Source organism: Cetorhinus maximus, chromosome 7 (assembly GCF_964194155.1).
Source record: "Cetorhinus maximus chromosome 7, sCetMax3.hap1.1, whole genome shotgun sequence".
Classification (NCBI taxonomy): domain Eukaryota; kingdom Metazoa; phylum Chordata; class Chondrichthyes; order Lamniformes; family Cetorhinidae; genus Cetorhinus; species Cetorhinus maximus.
In genome coordinates, this window is record NC_135885.1 from 54572332 (window position 1) to 54589611 (window position 17280).

A 17280-nucleotide genomic window follows, 5' to 3' on the forward strand; every position below is an offset into this window, starting at 1 on the left:
TGAATTCAATGTCAAATCAAGTATGGAAAGAGGAAGAAGATTGGATTGAGAAAGAGAAAAAAGTAAAATTTAAAAATGCTTTTTTAAAATCTTCAATAAATAAAACCTGAAAAAAATGAGACAATGCACTTACAATAATTTTCAGTGCCTGAAAAGTTGATTGGCAGAAATTAACAATTATCACATTATTAAAAGAGTACTTAAGAGTTGAAATGAAGAATTAATTTTTTACAGCATTTACAGTGCAAGTACAGGAAATTAACACTTCCCAATGAATTTGAATGGTGAGCCAGATAGCAAGATGACATTTTTGCAAAGCTAACAGTGGCAGCACATTTCCAACAACAACCTCTCAATTTCCAAGTTTAATCGCCCATACCCCCTTATGTTGCTATGCTATTTGCATTTAAATAATAGCGAAGGCTATTAGCCTTTCTGCTATTTTAACAGCAATTATTGGGCCTATCAATTTAATGAATTCTCAATGCATTACTATGAGTACGAACTATACTTACAGTAAACTGTGTAAAACAAAACACTACCTTTTTAAAAAAACAGTGCAAGTCACCAAAGGAAAAAAAAAATCACTAAAAAATGAGAGCATAATTCTGTTGCTGCTGATGGCACACAGCACCTCATGGATGCCTAGTTTTGAGCGGCTAGATTTGTTCAGAATCTATCCTATTTAGCCATCATCATTGTCGTTGGCTGTTCCTCAATTTGAGATTGATTTTGAGTTTCTGCCATGGGTCTTCATGTGAGTGAAAGGGCTGATTCTCCATTCACAGATCTGGGGCAGGATGTCCCACAAAGTAGTGGGATCTGGAGCGTAATCTTTGCTTCCTTTTCTTTCCTTCTCTGCCGCTGCTCTGCATCATCATTAAGATACAGCTTGATGGACAAGTTGTCACCATTTTGAACAATTGGTAGCAAGCTCCTCCCAGTAATTAATGTCAATGTTGCCGTGCTTCAAGGAGAGTTTCAGAGTGTCTTTGAAGCTTTTCCTTTGTCCCTGCTGCTGCCACCCCTCCCCCATCTCCCCCTCCTCCCCATCCCATCACCAGGTGGCTGCTAAGGTGCGGGAAGTGCTCAACATATCCCAGAGTCTCTCCTTCAACGTATACAAAAGGTGGAATATTTGGCTGACCAAGTGGGGGTGGATATATGAGGTTTGTTTTGGCTGAGTTTCCTGCATGCAGAATTAAAGAAATGGAGAGTGGCTTGCAAATCTGGTGCAGAGTGGGACACTGCAGTCAACCGCAAACTATAGATCATGCTGTCTTCTTTTTAGGTATCGTTGTATTGAGGATGACCTGCTTCCTCTCTATTTCGATGGGTTCTGAGATGGCTGGTAAGTTATGTGTGATCTGCAGACTCTGCCACATGTGGGGCAGGTAGTGCTGGAAGCGTTGTTTGAAGGTTTGTGCGCTCCTCTGATGCCTTGACTTCACCACTGCCTCTTCCTGATGAATTCTCTCAATGTGCTTGATGCCTTCCTGAATGAGCCTACTCCATTTTTTTTGGTCACAAACCACACTCTCCCATGAGTCGATGGAGATGTTTGACCTCTTCAGGGATACTTTAAGGACATCCATAAAGCATTTCCGTTGTCCTTGAGGGAGTCTCCTGCTGCGACCAAGTTTGGAGTAGAGCAATTGCTTCAGGAGTCTGGTTTCAAGCATACAAATGACATGTCCTGCCCAGCGGAGCTGGTTTTGAGTGATTATTGAGTGCTGGGCAAGGTGGCTTGGGAAAGGACGCTGCTGTTGGACAGCCTTTCTTGCTACCAGATTTGAAGGGTCTTGCACTGCTGGTGGTAGTTCCCCAGGGTTTTCAGGGGCCTGTTGTAGGTGTCCAAGTTGCCGCAACATGGAGGAGCGCAGGGATCACTGCTGCCTGCTAAACCATGATCATAGTCTTGGGTTTGACATTCTGTTCTCAGTACTATTTTCCTCAGTTGGCTGAAGGCTGAGCTGGCACACTGGAGGCGATGATGAATTTTGTGTAGATCATGTATATCTGTGGTGGTCAGTTCAGTTTTGGCATGGAGCTGACTGAGGTTAAAGAGCTTCGCATCTAAGCAATATTTAATACTGACACCAGAGAGTAGTTGATCTTTGACGAGGTGAATCGCCATTGTCAGGTAGATTGTAAGACAGGCTCGTGAGAGCTCCTATTTAGCACATTGATAGTGTCACAGAACAGGATGGAGGGTGTCCTCAGTGTGTAGACAGGACTTCATCTCCACATAGACTGTATGGTGTTGCTCTTACCAACACTGTCATGGACAGATGCATGTGACAGGTAGATTGGTGAGGATGAGGTAGAGCAGGCATTAATTAGCAGGAAGTTTCCTTGCCCATGTTTGACCAAACTTGCCAAATTAGTGAAGCGTTCCTCAGGATCTGGTGCAGGAGGACGATGAAGACTCCTTAGAAGAGGCCACGTAATCTGAGGAAGCATTGTCACATGAGTCATGTGGGCCCTCCGCCAACTTAGATATACACACCATGGTGGAACCTTCAAGACAGGTAGTTGTCATGTGATGAAGCATACATCACAAGTGAGCAGAAGAGGTGCTGGAGACAGGGACAACAGTGGAGAGTCCCAGTCAGGGGGCGCTGGATTCTTCAAAGCTCTGCTCAGTGAACACAGATGCTGAGCCTCAGGGTCATTGATGAAGACAAGTATTCTGGAGCAGTACCAGAAAATGTCTGAGGTTCTGTCAGCCTCTCCCAGAGACACTGTACATGTTTGAAGAGAGACTGGAGGAGTCTGTTTCCAGCATGTGTCAGGGTGTCTCAGGCATTTGCACTAATGGCTGCTACCTGTGTGGAATAAGTGGCCACCTACATGGAGCAACATACGCATCAGGCAACAGAGTGCATGCTGGCCCTCACCAACACTCTGTCTGCCAGTTTAAGTAGGATGGAGGAAAGCCTGGAGCTGGCTGTTCAGCACATCCTGATGTGCAGCAAAGGTTCTCCAGCACTAGACTAGCAGGGAAGTGCCAGTGGCTCATGAGAGGGAAGCTACAGAAAGAGAACATGGAAATGGGGATTTTGTTCAAAGCACTCCCACTCTTCACCCCTTGGTCCCTCTCAGTCAGAATCCAACATGCTGGATTCTGTCCTGATGGCCAGGCTGCCCCCTGCACAGATGCACTTCTATGTGGGGGGCTCTCATAAGCTCCAAAGTCCATAGGGCATCAACCCACAAGCATCTGAACTGTAAGAACAGGGGAATGAGCAGCCTGCCGCTAGCTCTGCTGCAGCCACAGGGGTTGCACTATCAGCATCTTAATAAAAGGAAAGAAAAATTTGTAGCTGCACAAGGATTACATTTGGATATTTAACAATATTAAGTTGTCACTTATCTGTTCAATGCTTACAAATCTTTCTTTTAGAGCTCCATTATCCCATCCTCCCTATTGATGCTTGCCACTGCTTGTCACTTGTCAAGTGACCTTCAGCCTTGAGGATAATGGTATGGCAAGAGTAAAAGAAAAGCAATGGATTTCAGTGAGAGGGATAGATTTTTGTACGTGGCTGCTTTGTGCTGGGAGCTGGAAGGTTCAAAATTGGTGTGCCAAATGGCTGTACTCAGATTAGCTGAAGCATGCCTGAATGAGTCCATCCTGGCATCTAAGTGAGTGGCTGCAGATGTCCTCCGCAGGTCAGGCTCCCCCTCCAAAGATGCAATGTGGTCATCACCTTCCCTTTTTGCAGCTCCAGTCCCCTCTGCTGTGTAAATGCAGCATGCCACAATCATTGTGTTCAACACACCTTTCACATACTGAAGGGCACCCCCAGATCTATCCAGGCACCTGAATTACATCTTCAACATCCCGATGGCTTGTTCAGTGACCACTCCTGTGCTCACGTGGCTTTGGTTGTACCTTCCTTGGGTGTCAATGGTAAGCTTCTGATAGGTGTCATCAGTCATGTCCTTAGAGAGTAGCCCAAGGGCTACTTACTATCTTTGGAGGTGTGAAGGTCTGTGGGAAACATGACTGGCTCAGAACGAAGGCATCATGGCAGCTTGCAGGAAAACTTGCAAAAGAACATATATCTTGTTCTTGCCTGAAATGACCACTATACAAGTTTGCTTGTGACTACCACTAATTTGTCTTCTATTGTTTTGGCTGCATCATTTGACATGCTATTGGCTTTGTTGATTGCTGCTCTGCATTGGTTAACTGTCAAATCTATTAAGACTCCTAGGACTTTCTCAGCTGGCTTTTTTGCATTCATGTCCTCCAACTTCATATATTTTACTGCAAAAGTTACAGTAATATTTAGATCTGTAATAATATCAAAGGAGCTCTCAACTGAAACTTGCAATATATATATTTGGTAGAGCTATACTGTACATGATTGCAGCTCAGAGGCACCATCTTGTGGATTCTCCTGATCCCTATGCTGGTAAGAAATTATGAAGAAGCATGTAATATACCTCAATTACTATAAGGGAATAGTTTCAAACAAACTTTGTGATATTAAACATTTGGCATTTGACTGTAAAATACTTGCAAGTATTTAATTTTGAATTTGACACTTTTAAAAAAAACTTGTGTATGAATTTATTTTTAAGATGTTTTCTTCTTCCTTCTTTCGCCTCAGGTTACCCCCAATCCCAGACAAACTATAGACAGAGTCAACAGACTTATATTTATATGCCACCTGCCAGACTGCTGGATGTCCCAAAACGCTTCCCAGCTAATTTATTTATTTTTGAGGCATGGTCACTAATGTAATGACAGGCAACAGCAGCCAATTTGCACACACCAAGGTCTCACAAACAGCAATGAGATAAATGACCAATTAAATTTTTTAACAACATTGGCTGAGGGGTAAACTTTGGCCAGGACGCCAGGAAATTTGCATGCTCTTCTTCAAATAGCACCATAAGATCTAAGAGTATTTGGGTGCTTGGTTTAATGCCTCATCTGAAAGACAGGACCTTCTGCCAGTGGAGTACATCCTCAGCACTGCAGAATGCCAAGTTTGCTTGCTCAAAACTTGGAATGTGACTTGAGCCCTTATCTACCGATTCAGGGACAATAGTGGTGCCACTGAGCTAAGGCTAACATCTAAAACTATGATAATGGGCAAATATGGCCCTCAGCTTCCCTCATAGGAACAACTACCAAGATGTTTGTGTCGCGATCTTGCTACTCTCCACCAAAAGAAGCTCCGTTCTTACAGCAGCCCACTATTTAACAGGACAGTAGACCTGTTCCTAGGCTTTCACTAATGTTGTTCTGGGCTGAATAAAAAACTTATGTTCAAGAAAAACCAGCAGTCTGTCACATCAATTTTTCCTCCTCTCTGTGAAGCAGCATACTGATCAGGAACTTAAAGCTAATATATCAAGGTTGCAGCACCATGGCCCAATATAGAGTCTGCAGCTCTAAGTAGGCTCATGTGAAACATATCACCTGCCTCCTTTCACATTCCTTGGTCAATATAGCAACAAATATTTTCCTTTTTTCTGATGCTTCAACAAATACCTCAGAAATGTTGCAAAGTGGCTCATGGAGAATGAAGTACATTGTACAGTTACTGTTGTTGTGTGGCCAAATGTGCACAAGATCCTACAAACAGCAATGAGATAAATGACCAATTAGTGAACCACAAGTTAGCCTGTTTTTTTGGTAGTGTTGGCTGACGAAGAACTTTTGGACAAGACATGAGAGTTGCTCTTCTTTGAATAGTGCCATAGGCGGGCAGCCCTTCAGCGCATTTTTGACCTGCAGGTCAATTAACTCTAGAGATTTTAATTTCCCAGTTAGCCAATGGTGAACCATCTAGTAGTGAGAGCAGGAAAGCTGAACGACTTGCAGACATTACGGGTGCCAGTTAATATAAGAAAGAAAATAATCATATACATGATTTTAGTCGTGCTCCTGATGCAGTAACAGACGTCCATGTGGGAGAATACATGGACAAAAGAGACCACATTGTTAGATTTAAATTGATAATGCGAACTAAAGGTACTAACAATTTAACGCTGGGTCTGAATTTTAAGATGCATAGGGCCTAATTCAGGTCAAGTGGGTAAGCCTATTAGATCAGAATTTTACCAATGTAAAAGGGAAATGGAATACCTTTAAATCCAATCTAATGCAAATGAAAGCTATGCATGCACCAGACAAAAGAAGGACGCGTAATAAGACAAAGCCAAAGCTGTTAACTAGGCAGGTGGAAGGACAAATTTAAGTAAAAAATGTTTACAGACTGAAAGAAAATAGCTACTTTCCATTGCATGTACAACTGCCCAGGATGCCTGTTGTCATTTTTCAATACAGGCGTGTGACTGTGAAATTAAGGTCAGCAGGTAGCACTGTGGAGCAAATTTGTTTGGAAAATTTTTGGTCTGCCAATTTTCCTTAGTACTTGAAATTCCTAATGCCCTAAATAAGGGGTTAAACAAAATTTTTTAAAAATTGAAAATTACAAAATACAGAAAATATCATTAAATTTATTCACTGTATTGTCTTTTTATAGGCCTCAGCCTGTCTCAAAAGCTGTGATCACATTTTTAATTTCACAATTAAGCACATTCTCTGATGTATTCTCTGATCATGCAGTTTGTAGAATTTCTCTGCATGAATCCATACATGTAAAAGGGTTGAAAAGGAGAAGGATGTATCCTGTCATCCCATGAGGACCTGGAAATCTTCTTGATTTTTTTTCAAAAGAATTTAAAAGAAGATGGAGTTTGAATTCTACAAACTTTTATTTCAGGCAAATTACTTTTTTAAACGCATATTACAAATCTGCTTTTCTGCTAAGAACTCTCAGAAAGTCATATGCAGTAAGCAGGGATAGCACCACCTGTTATTGTGGATTTTGTGCCAGTTAGAGAAGGACACAGAAAAGAATAGTTTTTAGAGTCAATGGTCACTTTTGGTTATACATGATAAATTTTTAAAAATCTTTCCTGAACCATGTTAACAGTTTTTTTCTTAATATGCATTAAGTTAGAAACTGCATAAATGATGAACTATGAATGTTTTATGAGGATTTTTTGTTTGAATTTGGAAACCTGTTCAATAAAAATGTCTAAGTTGGTAAACTCATTAATAGCGCAATCCTGTTAAACAACAGGAGTGTGCATCAGGAAAAAGTGTACACCCTCAGCTGATGATTTTCTTCTCATTAATTTTAACAACCAAACAACTTTATGCTTAAATGCTTGAAAGAAATAATATAAAATAAAAGAACCGGCTGACAATTGATGAAGTGGTGCTCAGTACTTGACATGCAGGAATACATGGGGTCAAAGTCTGAAGTTCCAGTCACCAGAGTTCCCTCCCTCACAATGTCCTTAGACATTGTCTCCTCCTCTCACCACAAATTTTACCAATACTCCCAGTTTCTCCTGTCTTCTAAGTTCTGCTGGACCCCAGGGTCACCCTTCTCAGACTTCTTCTCCCTCACAATCCGCTCCTGGTGCCCATGAACCTCAGATTGCTCCTAAGTTCAGACACCAGACCCACTGCTCCCAGAGCTTGAGAATTTTCTCTGGAATACTCTCACCACAGGGTCTCTCTCTGGTGATTTGAAAAGCTACCTTAATGTCCCTAGAGCCTCACCCTCCAGTGTACTCTGGAGCTCTGGTACACATTGCCCAGTGCTCCTAGGCTTTGGGACGTCATACCAATGCTGCTAGGACCTTTGGCATCTCCAATATTGATAAGTTAGTGCATCGTACCCCTGTTCCTGCAAAACTAATTCACCCAAATTGCTGAGAGACAACATTTACATTTATGTAAAGCCTTTAAATGTAGAAAAACATCCCAAGGCATTTTCAGAAATAATCAGATTTTGAGCCAAAAAAGACAGTATGATGTATGACCAAGGCTTGGGTTTTTAAGGAGGGTCTTAAAAAAGGAGAGGGAGATGAAGTTTGTTGTTGTTATAAGCAACAAGAAAGCTTATGGAGGCAATCCTACAGTATGAAGCCTAGGAAGTTGAAAGTATGCCTGTCAATAGTAGGTGAATAAAGAAGGGAGGCCAAAGTCAAAGGAATGGAGAGTGCAGGTGTGGGGTTTGTGGGATGGAGAAGGTCATGGAGATAGGAAGGGGTGAGGCCAAGAAGGAATTTAAACATAATAGCGAGAATTTTACATTTTGGAACCAGGAGCCTTTTTAGATCAACAAGGGCATTGATGATCTGTGAGTGGGACCTGGTGCGGTAAAAGATATAGGAATTTTAGATGAGCTGAGGTTGGATGGAGATGCCTGGAAAAAAAGTCAAATCTGGGCATGGCAAAGGCTTGGAAATGAGCAATGACCTAATTTCTATTGAATAGTTTATCATGAAATAAATGTAGTTCCCTTACCAGTGGGCTTGCTTCAAGCTTCTGAATTTGTCGCAGCTAAGTGAAAACTGCAAACATTCCAATTCATATACCCATAAAAACCTTCTAAATATAGTCCCAATTTTGAAAAGAATCAGCACAAGACCAAGACAGTTGAAAAATGGACTGAAGTGCCACAAGACATGCTGGCAACTACCTGTGGTAATAATAATGCTGGCTGTGTTAAGGCTATCTTGATAGAAATAATTGTTTCTGATACTTTCCATGCTTAGTGCCTCTATCTCCAGATACGTATCAAATATGTTTTAACTACATCATGCAGAGCTTAAAGACAGGCATTCCCCTAGTATGCTGTCACAGAAGCTATTATGAGGGTGCTACCTTGCTTCACGCAGCCTATTTTAAGCTAAGAAACAAAGTACAACCAAACAAAAATTCAAACTACAGACAAAACTATCCAATCTTTGTTACAACCCTCTTTTTAATGCAACCATGTTACTGAAGATCATAAAAGCTATGGAATGATTCTGAGAACTACTATTTGAGATTTCTTTTAAAAACAAGCTCTCTACATTGACCTTAAAACATTAATGAGATTAGACAATGAATCATTGCATGGTTTTCGACTTACTAGGTGCAAGACTCTGTTTCCTCATTGTCATCTCATTTACTATAGCAGTATGAATGGTAAATTTTCAGCTGAAATGTTTACAACTGCAGCTTACAAAGGTGATCCAATCCAATTTCCAAGGGAAGATTGGCCTCGAACAATAATGAAATACAGATATTCATAAACATTTTATGGTAATCTAGTAAAAAGTAACATTCATTTGCACCACACAAGTGCCAGGCAATGACCATCTCCAACAAGAATCTAACCATCTCTTTTACATTCAATGGTATTACCATTACTGAATCTACCACTGCCAATGTCCTGAGGGTTACCATTGACCAGAAACTGAACTATATATTGTGGCTACAAGAACAGGTCTGAGACTGGGATTTCTGAAGCAAGTCACTCAACGCCTGACTTCTCAAAGCCTATCCAGCATCTACAAGGCCTGCCTGGATGAGTGCAGTTCCAACAACACTTAAGCTCGACACCATCCAGGACAAAGTAATGCGCTTGATCGGAACCTCATCCACCAACTTAAATATTCACTCCCTCCACTACCGATGCATAGTAACATCTGTGTGTAACATCTAGATGCAGTACAGCAATTCACCAAGACTCCTTCGAAAGCGCCTTTTAAATTCATTACCTCTTCCACCTAGGACAAGGGCAGCAGAAGCATGGCAACACTACCGCCTGCAAATTCCCCTCCAAGTCACACACCTTCCTGGCTTGGAACTATATCGTCCCTTCACTGTCGCTGGATCAAAATCCTGGAACTCTCTTCCAATCAGCACAGTGGGAATACCCACACTGGATGGGCTGCAGCAATTCAAGAAGGCAGCTCATAATACCTTCTCAATGGCAACTGGGGATGAGCAACAAATGCTGGCCTTGCCTGCGACACTCAGTAGGCATCTTACCATCTCAGGAGACTGCATCTCTTCTGGATTGGACATTGTCTATTGTGGCTGCAGAGGCCGACTCGTAAGTGACAATCTCTTCCACCGCTGGCATAGATGACTAAGGCTGGCCTGAGGTCGACTGATGTTTTCTCTTTTTGCTGGGTTCCCTTTTCCGTCATTTGGTCTTTTTTTTTGTCTTCTGCTTTTTCCAGCCCTTCCTGACTGCTTGTCTCCAGGCACCCTGATCAGCAGCAAGGACTTCTCATGCATCTACTCTGATCCTGGTCAACTTGAGATCTCGGTTGCAGACGTCCTTGTAACGTAAACGTGAGAGACCTGTTGGTCTCGTGCCAATAGAAAGCTTGCCATAGAGCATGTCTTTGGGAATGCGGCCGTCATCCATTTGGTGCATGCATCCCCTGAGAGAATAAAGAAGTTCCCCTGCAATAGATGGTTCTCTTTATCCCACCATATTTACAACTGCCTGTATTATGTTCTTCAAATTTATTTTATTTTAAATTACAAGTACAGGGAACAGACAGGACTCAAGGCACTGAATGAAGAACAAAAGTGCATGATGGTGAAAGGAGAAAATATACAAAATAACATTCTGGGACTTCTTTTCAAGAGACTAACTATTTGGAACACATTCAGCCAGATTTTACTGTAGCAAGGCACCTGCATGTTTGTTGTTAATCTATTCTAGGTTTACAGCTGCACATTTTAGTTCAAAAATATTTTGCCCACTAATATGCTGAAAGGGCAAGCTGATAACAAAACAGTGAGGGAAATGGCAATGGGGACCTGAGTAAACAGGGCAACCAACAGGGTATCGCCTTAAATGATGAGATTTAAGCTTTGGGAAAAAAACAGCAGAAGGACAGGAAAGGAGGCTGAATTAAAGAGGGTGAATTCAGTGTCAAATCAGGTACAGTAAGAGGAATAAAGAGAGGGAAAGAAAGACTGGACTAAGAGCAAGAATTAAAAGGAAAAGACAGAAAAAGAGACAGAAAGGAAAAGAAAGAAAAATGATTATGTAAAATTTGCCTTTTTTTAAAGCATGGAAAACATTTCATAACTTGAAGGAATGAGACTTCACACTTACATTAGTTAATTTTTAGTGCCAGAAATGTTAATTGGCAGTAATTAACACATATTACATCATTGCTAGGGTACTTATGCTTGTGCTTATTAGCGTTAAATATCTGCAGTAGATTTAGTTTTGTATTTACTATGCAAATACAGCAACTTCATGACATTAAATGCATGTCAATAGTGAGCAGACAGCAAAATGTAGTTTTTTGCAAAGTGAATGCAAAGTGCAACTTTTGGATATTAACATTTAACCATGTATCTGCCCCTCACTTGATGTTGTTGTACCATTTATGCATGAATAACATTGAGCACTATTATCATATTATTTTGACAGCAAAATCTGGCCCAATATTAATCCTTTGGAAACTGTCCAAATCAAACACCTGGGCTTTCTAACAAAATGGTTTTAAATTTCAGAACCATTATTCAGCATCACCAACCACAGCTCAAAGTTTCCAGTGAACATTAACATGCATTACAAATCATATTCCAGTAAAGAATAACGAAGTCAGAGATATATTTCTAAAAATATGCTTGTTCCCAAAATAAACGAACATTGTGGATAACTACATCATCTCTCTGGTTTCACATAAGTAGTATAAATCATTGTAGTATTACTACCATCTACCGTTAAAATTTTGGCCATTATCTTTTGGTAACCATGAGTAAAAAGTTTCCTTCGAGTGCTAAATATAGTGACAACATTCTTTATGTTCACTTTTACCATAACTAACACGTAGAGAAAAGCTGACTCCATCCCCGTGATAAGAATAAGAAAATTAGAACCAGGTCTTCTACATAACACATATACCTACAAAAATATTTAGAAAAGTTATGTGTACCAAGATATTTCCAAAAATAAATGTTACCAAATAATTTTTATATGGATCAGCAGTCAAACCTGTTTGTGGAACGCAAAGGTGGCCAAGCATCATTATGCCTGAATAGGGCACAAGATATAAAGGGGTGGGAGAGCTTTCTACATGAGCAGAGGTATCGTAGATGATGAAGCAATAATGGTTATCCCTAGAACTTTTGTTGCTTATTGGGGTTTTATCCAGGGGGGGGGAGGGGAAGGATATGAAAAAAATATATTGTTCTGCAACACAAATTTATTGCATGATACCCAGCATAACCTAAATTTAGTTTACCTACATTGGGGAAGTCATTTCAAGCTTCCTTACCTGGAAAATTAGTCTTCATGACATCTACACCAACCTGCCGATTGGGTTCAGCTGCCAGAACAGTGTAATCCCCTTGGTGTGAGATGTTGAAATTAAAATTTGGGATTGTGGTAAGAACAGGATTTGCCAGAAATGGCTTTCCTTTTGTTGTCCTTTGCAACTGAATTTCATTCCAAGGTATCTTCAGTTTTTCAGCAATTAATTTCCGGATTAGAAGACGTCCACCCTTTGTGAACAAAATTGAAAAGAAACTAAATTAATTATGTGATAATGCTGGCAGAACTTGGGTAGTTCACATGTGGAGATATAACCAAGGTTAAATCTTGTGATTGTTAGGTTAGGGTTCTCAGTTTAGCAATGGATTCCAAGGCTGAATGGACACCATGATTACAATTTGCAAGGGAGCTCAACATTAAGGTTAATCTAAGGAATGTGATGTTGTTGTTAAATTTGCTCTTTCAAAAGCTGCAAGTTGAGGAGTCATGCAGCAGAGCTCCAGCCAAAATTTTGTAATTTCAGCCAGATTTATAAAAAAAGTTGCATTTTAATGGCAATTTATTTGTCTCAAATGTCTTCACATACAGTGGGTTACATTGTTATTCAGGCAAATCAGATGACAGCACAGAAGGTCGTCATTTGGACCATTAAGGCACTGCTGGCTCTTTCAAAGGGCAATTCAGTTAATTCCAACACCCCAGCCTTCCCCATATCCCTGCATTTTTCTCCTTCAAGTATTTATCCAATTCCTTTTTGAAGATTACTATTGAATTTGCATCCACCATCCTATCAGGCACCACATTCCAAATGCAAGCCACCCATTGCCTGAATCATGTCATCTTTTTAAAAACAGAAAACAAATATCCCACAAGTACCCAACTATACGCAGTTAACAGTTGAAAGCTGGTTAAAAGTCCAATCCCACTTATAACCTTGTCCAGTTCCAGTCATAGACTCTGAGGGTGAATCACAACTATTATTTTTTGGCTAGAGGAAGGAGAAAAGGAACACCTATATTTATATTTTCATGTACTTAGTTGGTAAAGGTAGCATGTGATTGAGCCCAACAGATTTGATTCCACTCTTTGCTGAATTAGCTTATCTCATCTCAATCAAGGCAGCACCGAGGATATTACAACTAGCCTTAACACCTCTGGGTTAGAGAGGGATTTCTACCAGTCCTCTCTATCCAGTTACTGCTTGAAAAAAACCATACTCTTCTGCTCCTGTTCTAACCTGATTTGATTCCCTTCCGCTTGGGTTCAGGTGGACTGAACCCAGGGGAGCACAACCATATTTTCTGTTTGAAGTCAAACCCCATCTCTTATCCATCACCAATTCTGATCATTGCAATATTGCCAGTCTTGATTCTTGCCTCAGGCCCACTGCCACTGAATACCTCATGCTTATGTTACATCCAGGGCTATCTGTTTCCATACGCTGCTCGCAAGCCTCCCAACTTCCATCCTACATAGACTAGAATTCATCAAAACTTCACAGACTGTACTCTAACCCACATTAGTCCTGATCTGATCACCCCCCATCATTGGCAACATGCACTACATTCAAAATCAATGCCCTTATTTACAGCTGCCTCTATAGTTTCCCCTACCTGTTCATGAAACCATATTTAAACTTTCACATTAGTCCATTCCCTCCACATTTCAAACTCTGGCCGATTTGTCCCCTCACTTTCTCCTTATCCAACTTCAATGATAAAGCCTTCTGCCATCATGGCTCTTAAACATCTCCACCTGTCTACCTTCCTTCAAAAGCTACCTCCTTCTGCTTTCTGTTCCCTCCAACTCTATTTTTCACCAGTTTTCAACTCTATGATGTGTATTGGAAAATCCTGCCATACCAGCTATTTATGAATGAATTTGGTCAGGACAGGATCTGGTCCAGCTGAAATACCCGAGATCAAATTAAACTCAGACAAGAATGATCACATGGGCAACATGCTAAAGGATCCTCAGCAGCTATGGAACAATACCTGGAAAAAAAATTGTTCTTCCTGAACACTTTTTTGATTTTCACTACAGAACTACCGGAGTAGCAACTTCTCTGTCAGGAAACCTGTTTTGTCAGAACAATCAAGTTCACCACTAAACTGGAATTAAAAAGTTACTTGTTGTTGTAAAGTAAGAATAGTAGCAATAGTTTCATTTTTAATTCACATTATTCAGCAAACACTGAATACTGCATTGCAACTTTGTGCTCAACCAAGAGGAATTGAAATCTTGCTGAAAGATATTAGGCATGAATATGCTCTTGTGATATTCTTTTATCAATTGCTTTAAATAAAACATTAATGGATTTAAAATAAATTAGGCTAGTTTTTGTCAAAATGAAGGAGGTCATACAGCTATCAGCATCTTTATTATTAATACTGAACTATGCAATTTCATCTTCAGTTTATAAGCGATCACCAAGATGTACAAAATTACTCAGGCAATCTAAAATACAAAGATGTTTCAAAGAATGTTCATAATTTACAAGGTTAATTATCAATATGGAAACGGCAAATGTCATATGAAGACCATAAAGCAAATAGTAACCTGCACTAGGGGGTTTAAAGGCAATTGTTAGCCTTTGCAAAAACAACTCTTTAAAAAAAAGTTCCCTACTTTATTTTCTGCCAAGTCTTTTTCCATTCTCCTAAACTGGATGCGCTGACTTGTTGCTGGGTATTGATCTACTGGTAGTTGTCATTCATGTGGACTTCATCCAATCAGAGTTAGTTTGTACGTGTTGGTAAGCAGAGGCAGGCTATTGGATCTGAGGACCAGATTGTTATAGTAGACTATTCATACCATTTCATTCACTGGAAATGATTTGGAGCTAATTAATTTTACAGAAAGCATCTCACCTGACAATTTCTACAAGTTAAACTTTCCAACTGTGGAATTGCAAACTTAATGTAGATTAGTTGAAAATATTTAGCAGCATCGCACTGTGAGCCCATCCATACTAAAAAAATCAGTGCCTTTTCCACACAGAATTCTGAATACTCAATGGAGAAAGATTTTAATCTTGATCAGTACTGCTATACTCAAGATAATGGACTAACTTTGTGCCAGCTAATTCTCCACATTTCTTTGATGGCTCACAAGCTGAGTATCTTTGAGCACTGATAATTTGCCAGTCTCTATTTCAACTAGCTGCATATTTTTAGCAAATTTTTCCCTCTTGTTCCAAACCAGTTCCAGCTTGAAGTACAAATTTGATAGCCCATACACTGTCCCATGCACTGCTTAAGGCCACACTATTATTAATATATTTAAAAAGACCATTAAAAAGGGAAAGAATCTTTAATACAGAACACTGAAACAGAAAACAAGCCACATATTACAGAAGTGTTTGAACCCAAAACACATCTAGTAATAGCCAACAGATTTTTCTGCGATTTCTTTTGTGGATTTAAAGGAAAACGAACATTGGATTAGCCACGTTTTGAGGTGACAATGGCATGGATGATGGTTTCAAAAGCTTATAAGCTGAACTGCTGAACTAGATGATGTTACAGCGGAAGAAATAGGTGATTTTGCAGTGCAGAGGATATGGAATTGAAAGCTCAACTCTAGAGTCAAAACAGATCACTTGGGTTGCAAAATGTCCGATTCAAACTGAAACAGTAGCCAGGGAGGAGATGGAATCGGTGCAAATGTTTGGTGCTTGTGTCAATGGCTGACAATAATTTTGGCCTTCCCAAGCTTTAAGTGGAGGAAAGTGCAGCTCATCCAGTGCTGAACATTGGACAAGCACTTTGGTAACAGAGCCAGTGAAGGGCTTCAAAGGGGTAATGAAGTTGTGGACCTGGGTATGGTCCATATACAAGGGGAATATAACCCCATTTCTGCAGGTGATGAAAATGTTGCATGTAGGAAGCGAGATCCAAGGATAGATTACTGGGGAATCTCAGAAGTAACAGTACCGGGATGAGGAGAGTCATTGTTGGAGTTGCTCTGCTGCAATTAAATAGTTAAGTGTGGAACCAAGCGAGAGAAATTCCATTGCATCAGAAAACTGGACAAGAGGCAATGAAGGAAAATGGTGTTTTAAGTGTCAAAAACTGCAAAGCGGATGAGGAGCAACTGTTTCATTGGGCGGGATCTTCAAGTTCGCCGAAGGCAGCAGAGATTTGAATGGCTCGCCTATCAACTGCGGGGAAATCCGCTGCCGGCCATAGATACATTTATAGAGCATGTAATTTGTTGGTCAGGCCCACTTTGATGCTGCTCCAGGGGAAGAAACAAATGGAGCTGTAGAAAAAAATGGCCACAAATTCAACAACTCATTGAAGATTTTTTTTGTAGAGGAAAGGGAGGTTAAATATGGAGCAAGCTTGCAAGGACAAGAGGAGTCATAGATGAGGTGACTGACATTTGGAAGGGGCAAGGGTCAGTACCTGAGAATTTACAATGTTCGCCAGCATTGTGACCAGAAATTGGAAGTTGGTTAGTAAACAGTTTAGTGTATATGAGGTCAAGACAGCAAAGGTGGAGAGCATGAGCAAGGTGAGCTTAGACAAGGAAGGATGGGGCAGAAGAGACGGTTTCGTTTTGTGTTTTATTTCTTTATCTATTAGAAAAAAATTGTTTGGAGCTACCGACATACGCATACAAATGGACCGGATCATCAAACATTTCATGGTACCACTGTTTCTATGCAGACCATGCTGGAGAGGGTGCAGATTGAACACTGGGCCTGAAAGACCAGGCACCTGGCACCCAGCATGTGCCAGTTTCTGAGCAGATACAGTGCCCATGGACATCCTTCCACTACCCGGTCCCAGCCCATCCTGGATCATGTTCCGCAGGCTCTCCAGCACCCGCAAACCTACACCCAACTCCAGTTACCATGGCGGCCTTGGCGTCTCTCGCAAAGACAAATGCGCCGATTCGCTCTCTCTCCTCGGCTTGCACACACCGAGCCGCCAGTAACCACTCGCAGCGACTCGGCTGCCAGGAGCCGCAGCTGAAAGCCCAGCGTAGCCCATCCATCCTCCGACTGCTAAAGGTTGCCTGGCATAGCCTCATTCCCACAGTAGGCGGCCATCCCAGTAACGAACCCTGACTCACCCTTTAACCTCTGCCCCGGAAGGGCCGGTGACTGAATTTCGACCAATAGGAATTGGGGATGAGCTGCAGGGCGGGG

General features: G+C 41.0%; 1 protein-coding gene across 3 annotated transcripts in view; it reads right to left on the reverse strand.

Annotated features, from left to right (window-relative positions):
- aasdhppt (aminoadipate-semialdehyde dehydrogenase-phosphopantetheinyl transferase) overlaps positions 1-17216 on the reverse strand; it is a 61233-nt gene extending 44017 nt beyond the window's left edge. For 2 of the 3 annotated variants that reach the window (XM_078545510.1, XM_078545509.1), the window contains exons 1-2: positions 16983-17198; positions 12127-12352 (exon numbers count right to left, since the gene is read on the reverse strand). In XM_078545510.1, coding sequence (XP_078401636.1) covers positions 12127-12352; positions 16983-17162 — 406 coding nt within the window. In that variant the 5' untranslated portion in view covers positions 17163-17198. Of the gene's footprint in view, positions 1-12126; positions 12353-16982 lie in introns of all 3 variants that reach the window. The other variant, XM_078545508.1, reaches the window with a different exon arrangement.
- Between the last annotated feature and the right edge of the window lie 64 nt (positions 17217-17280).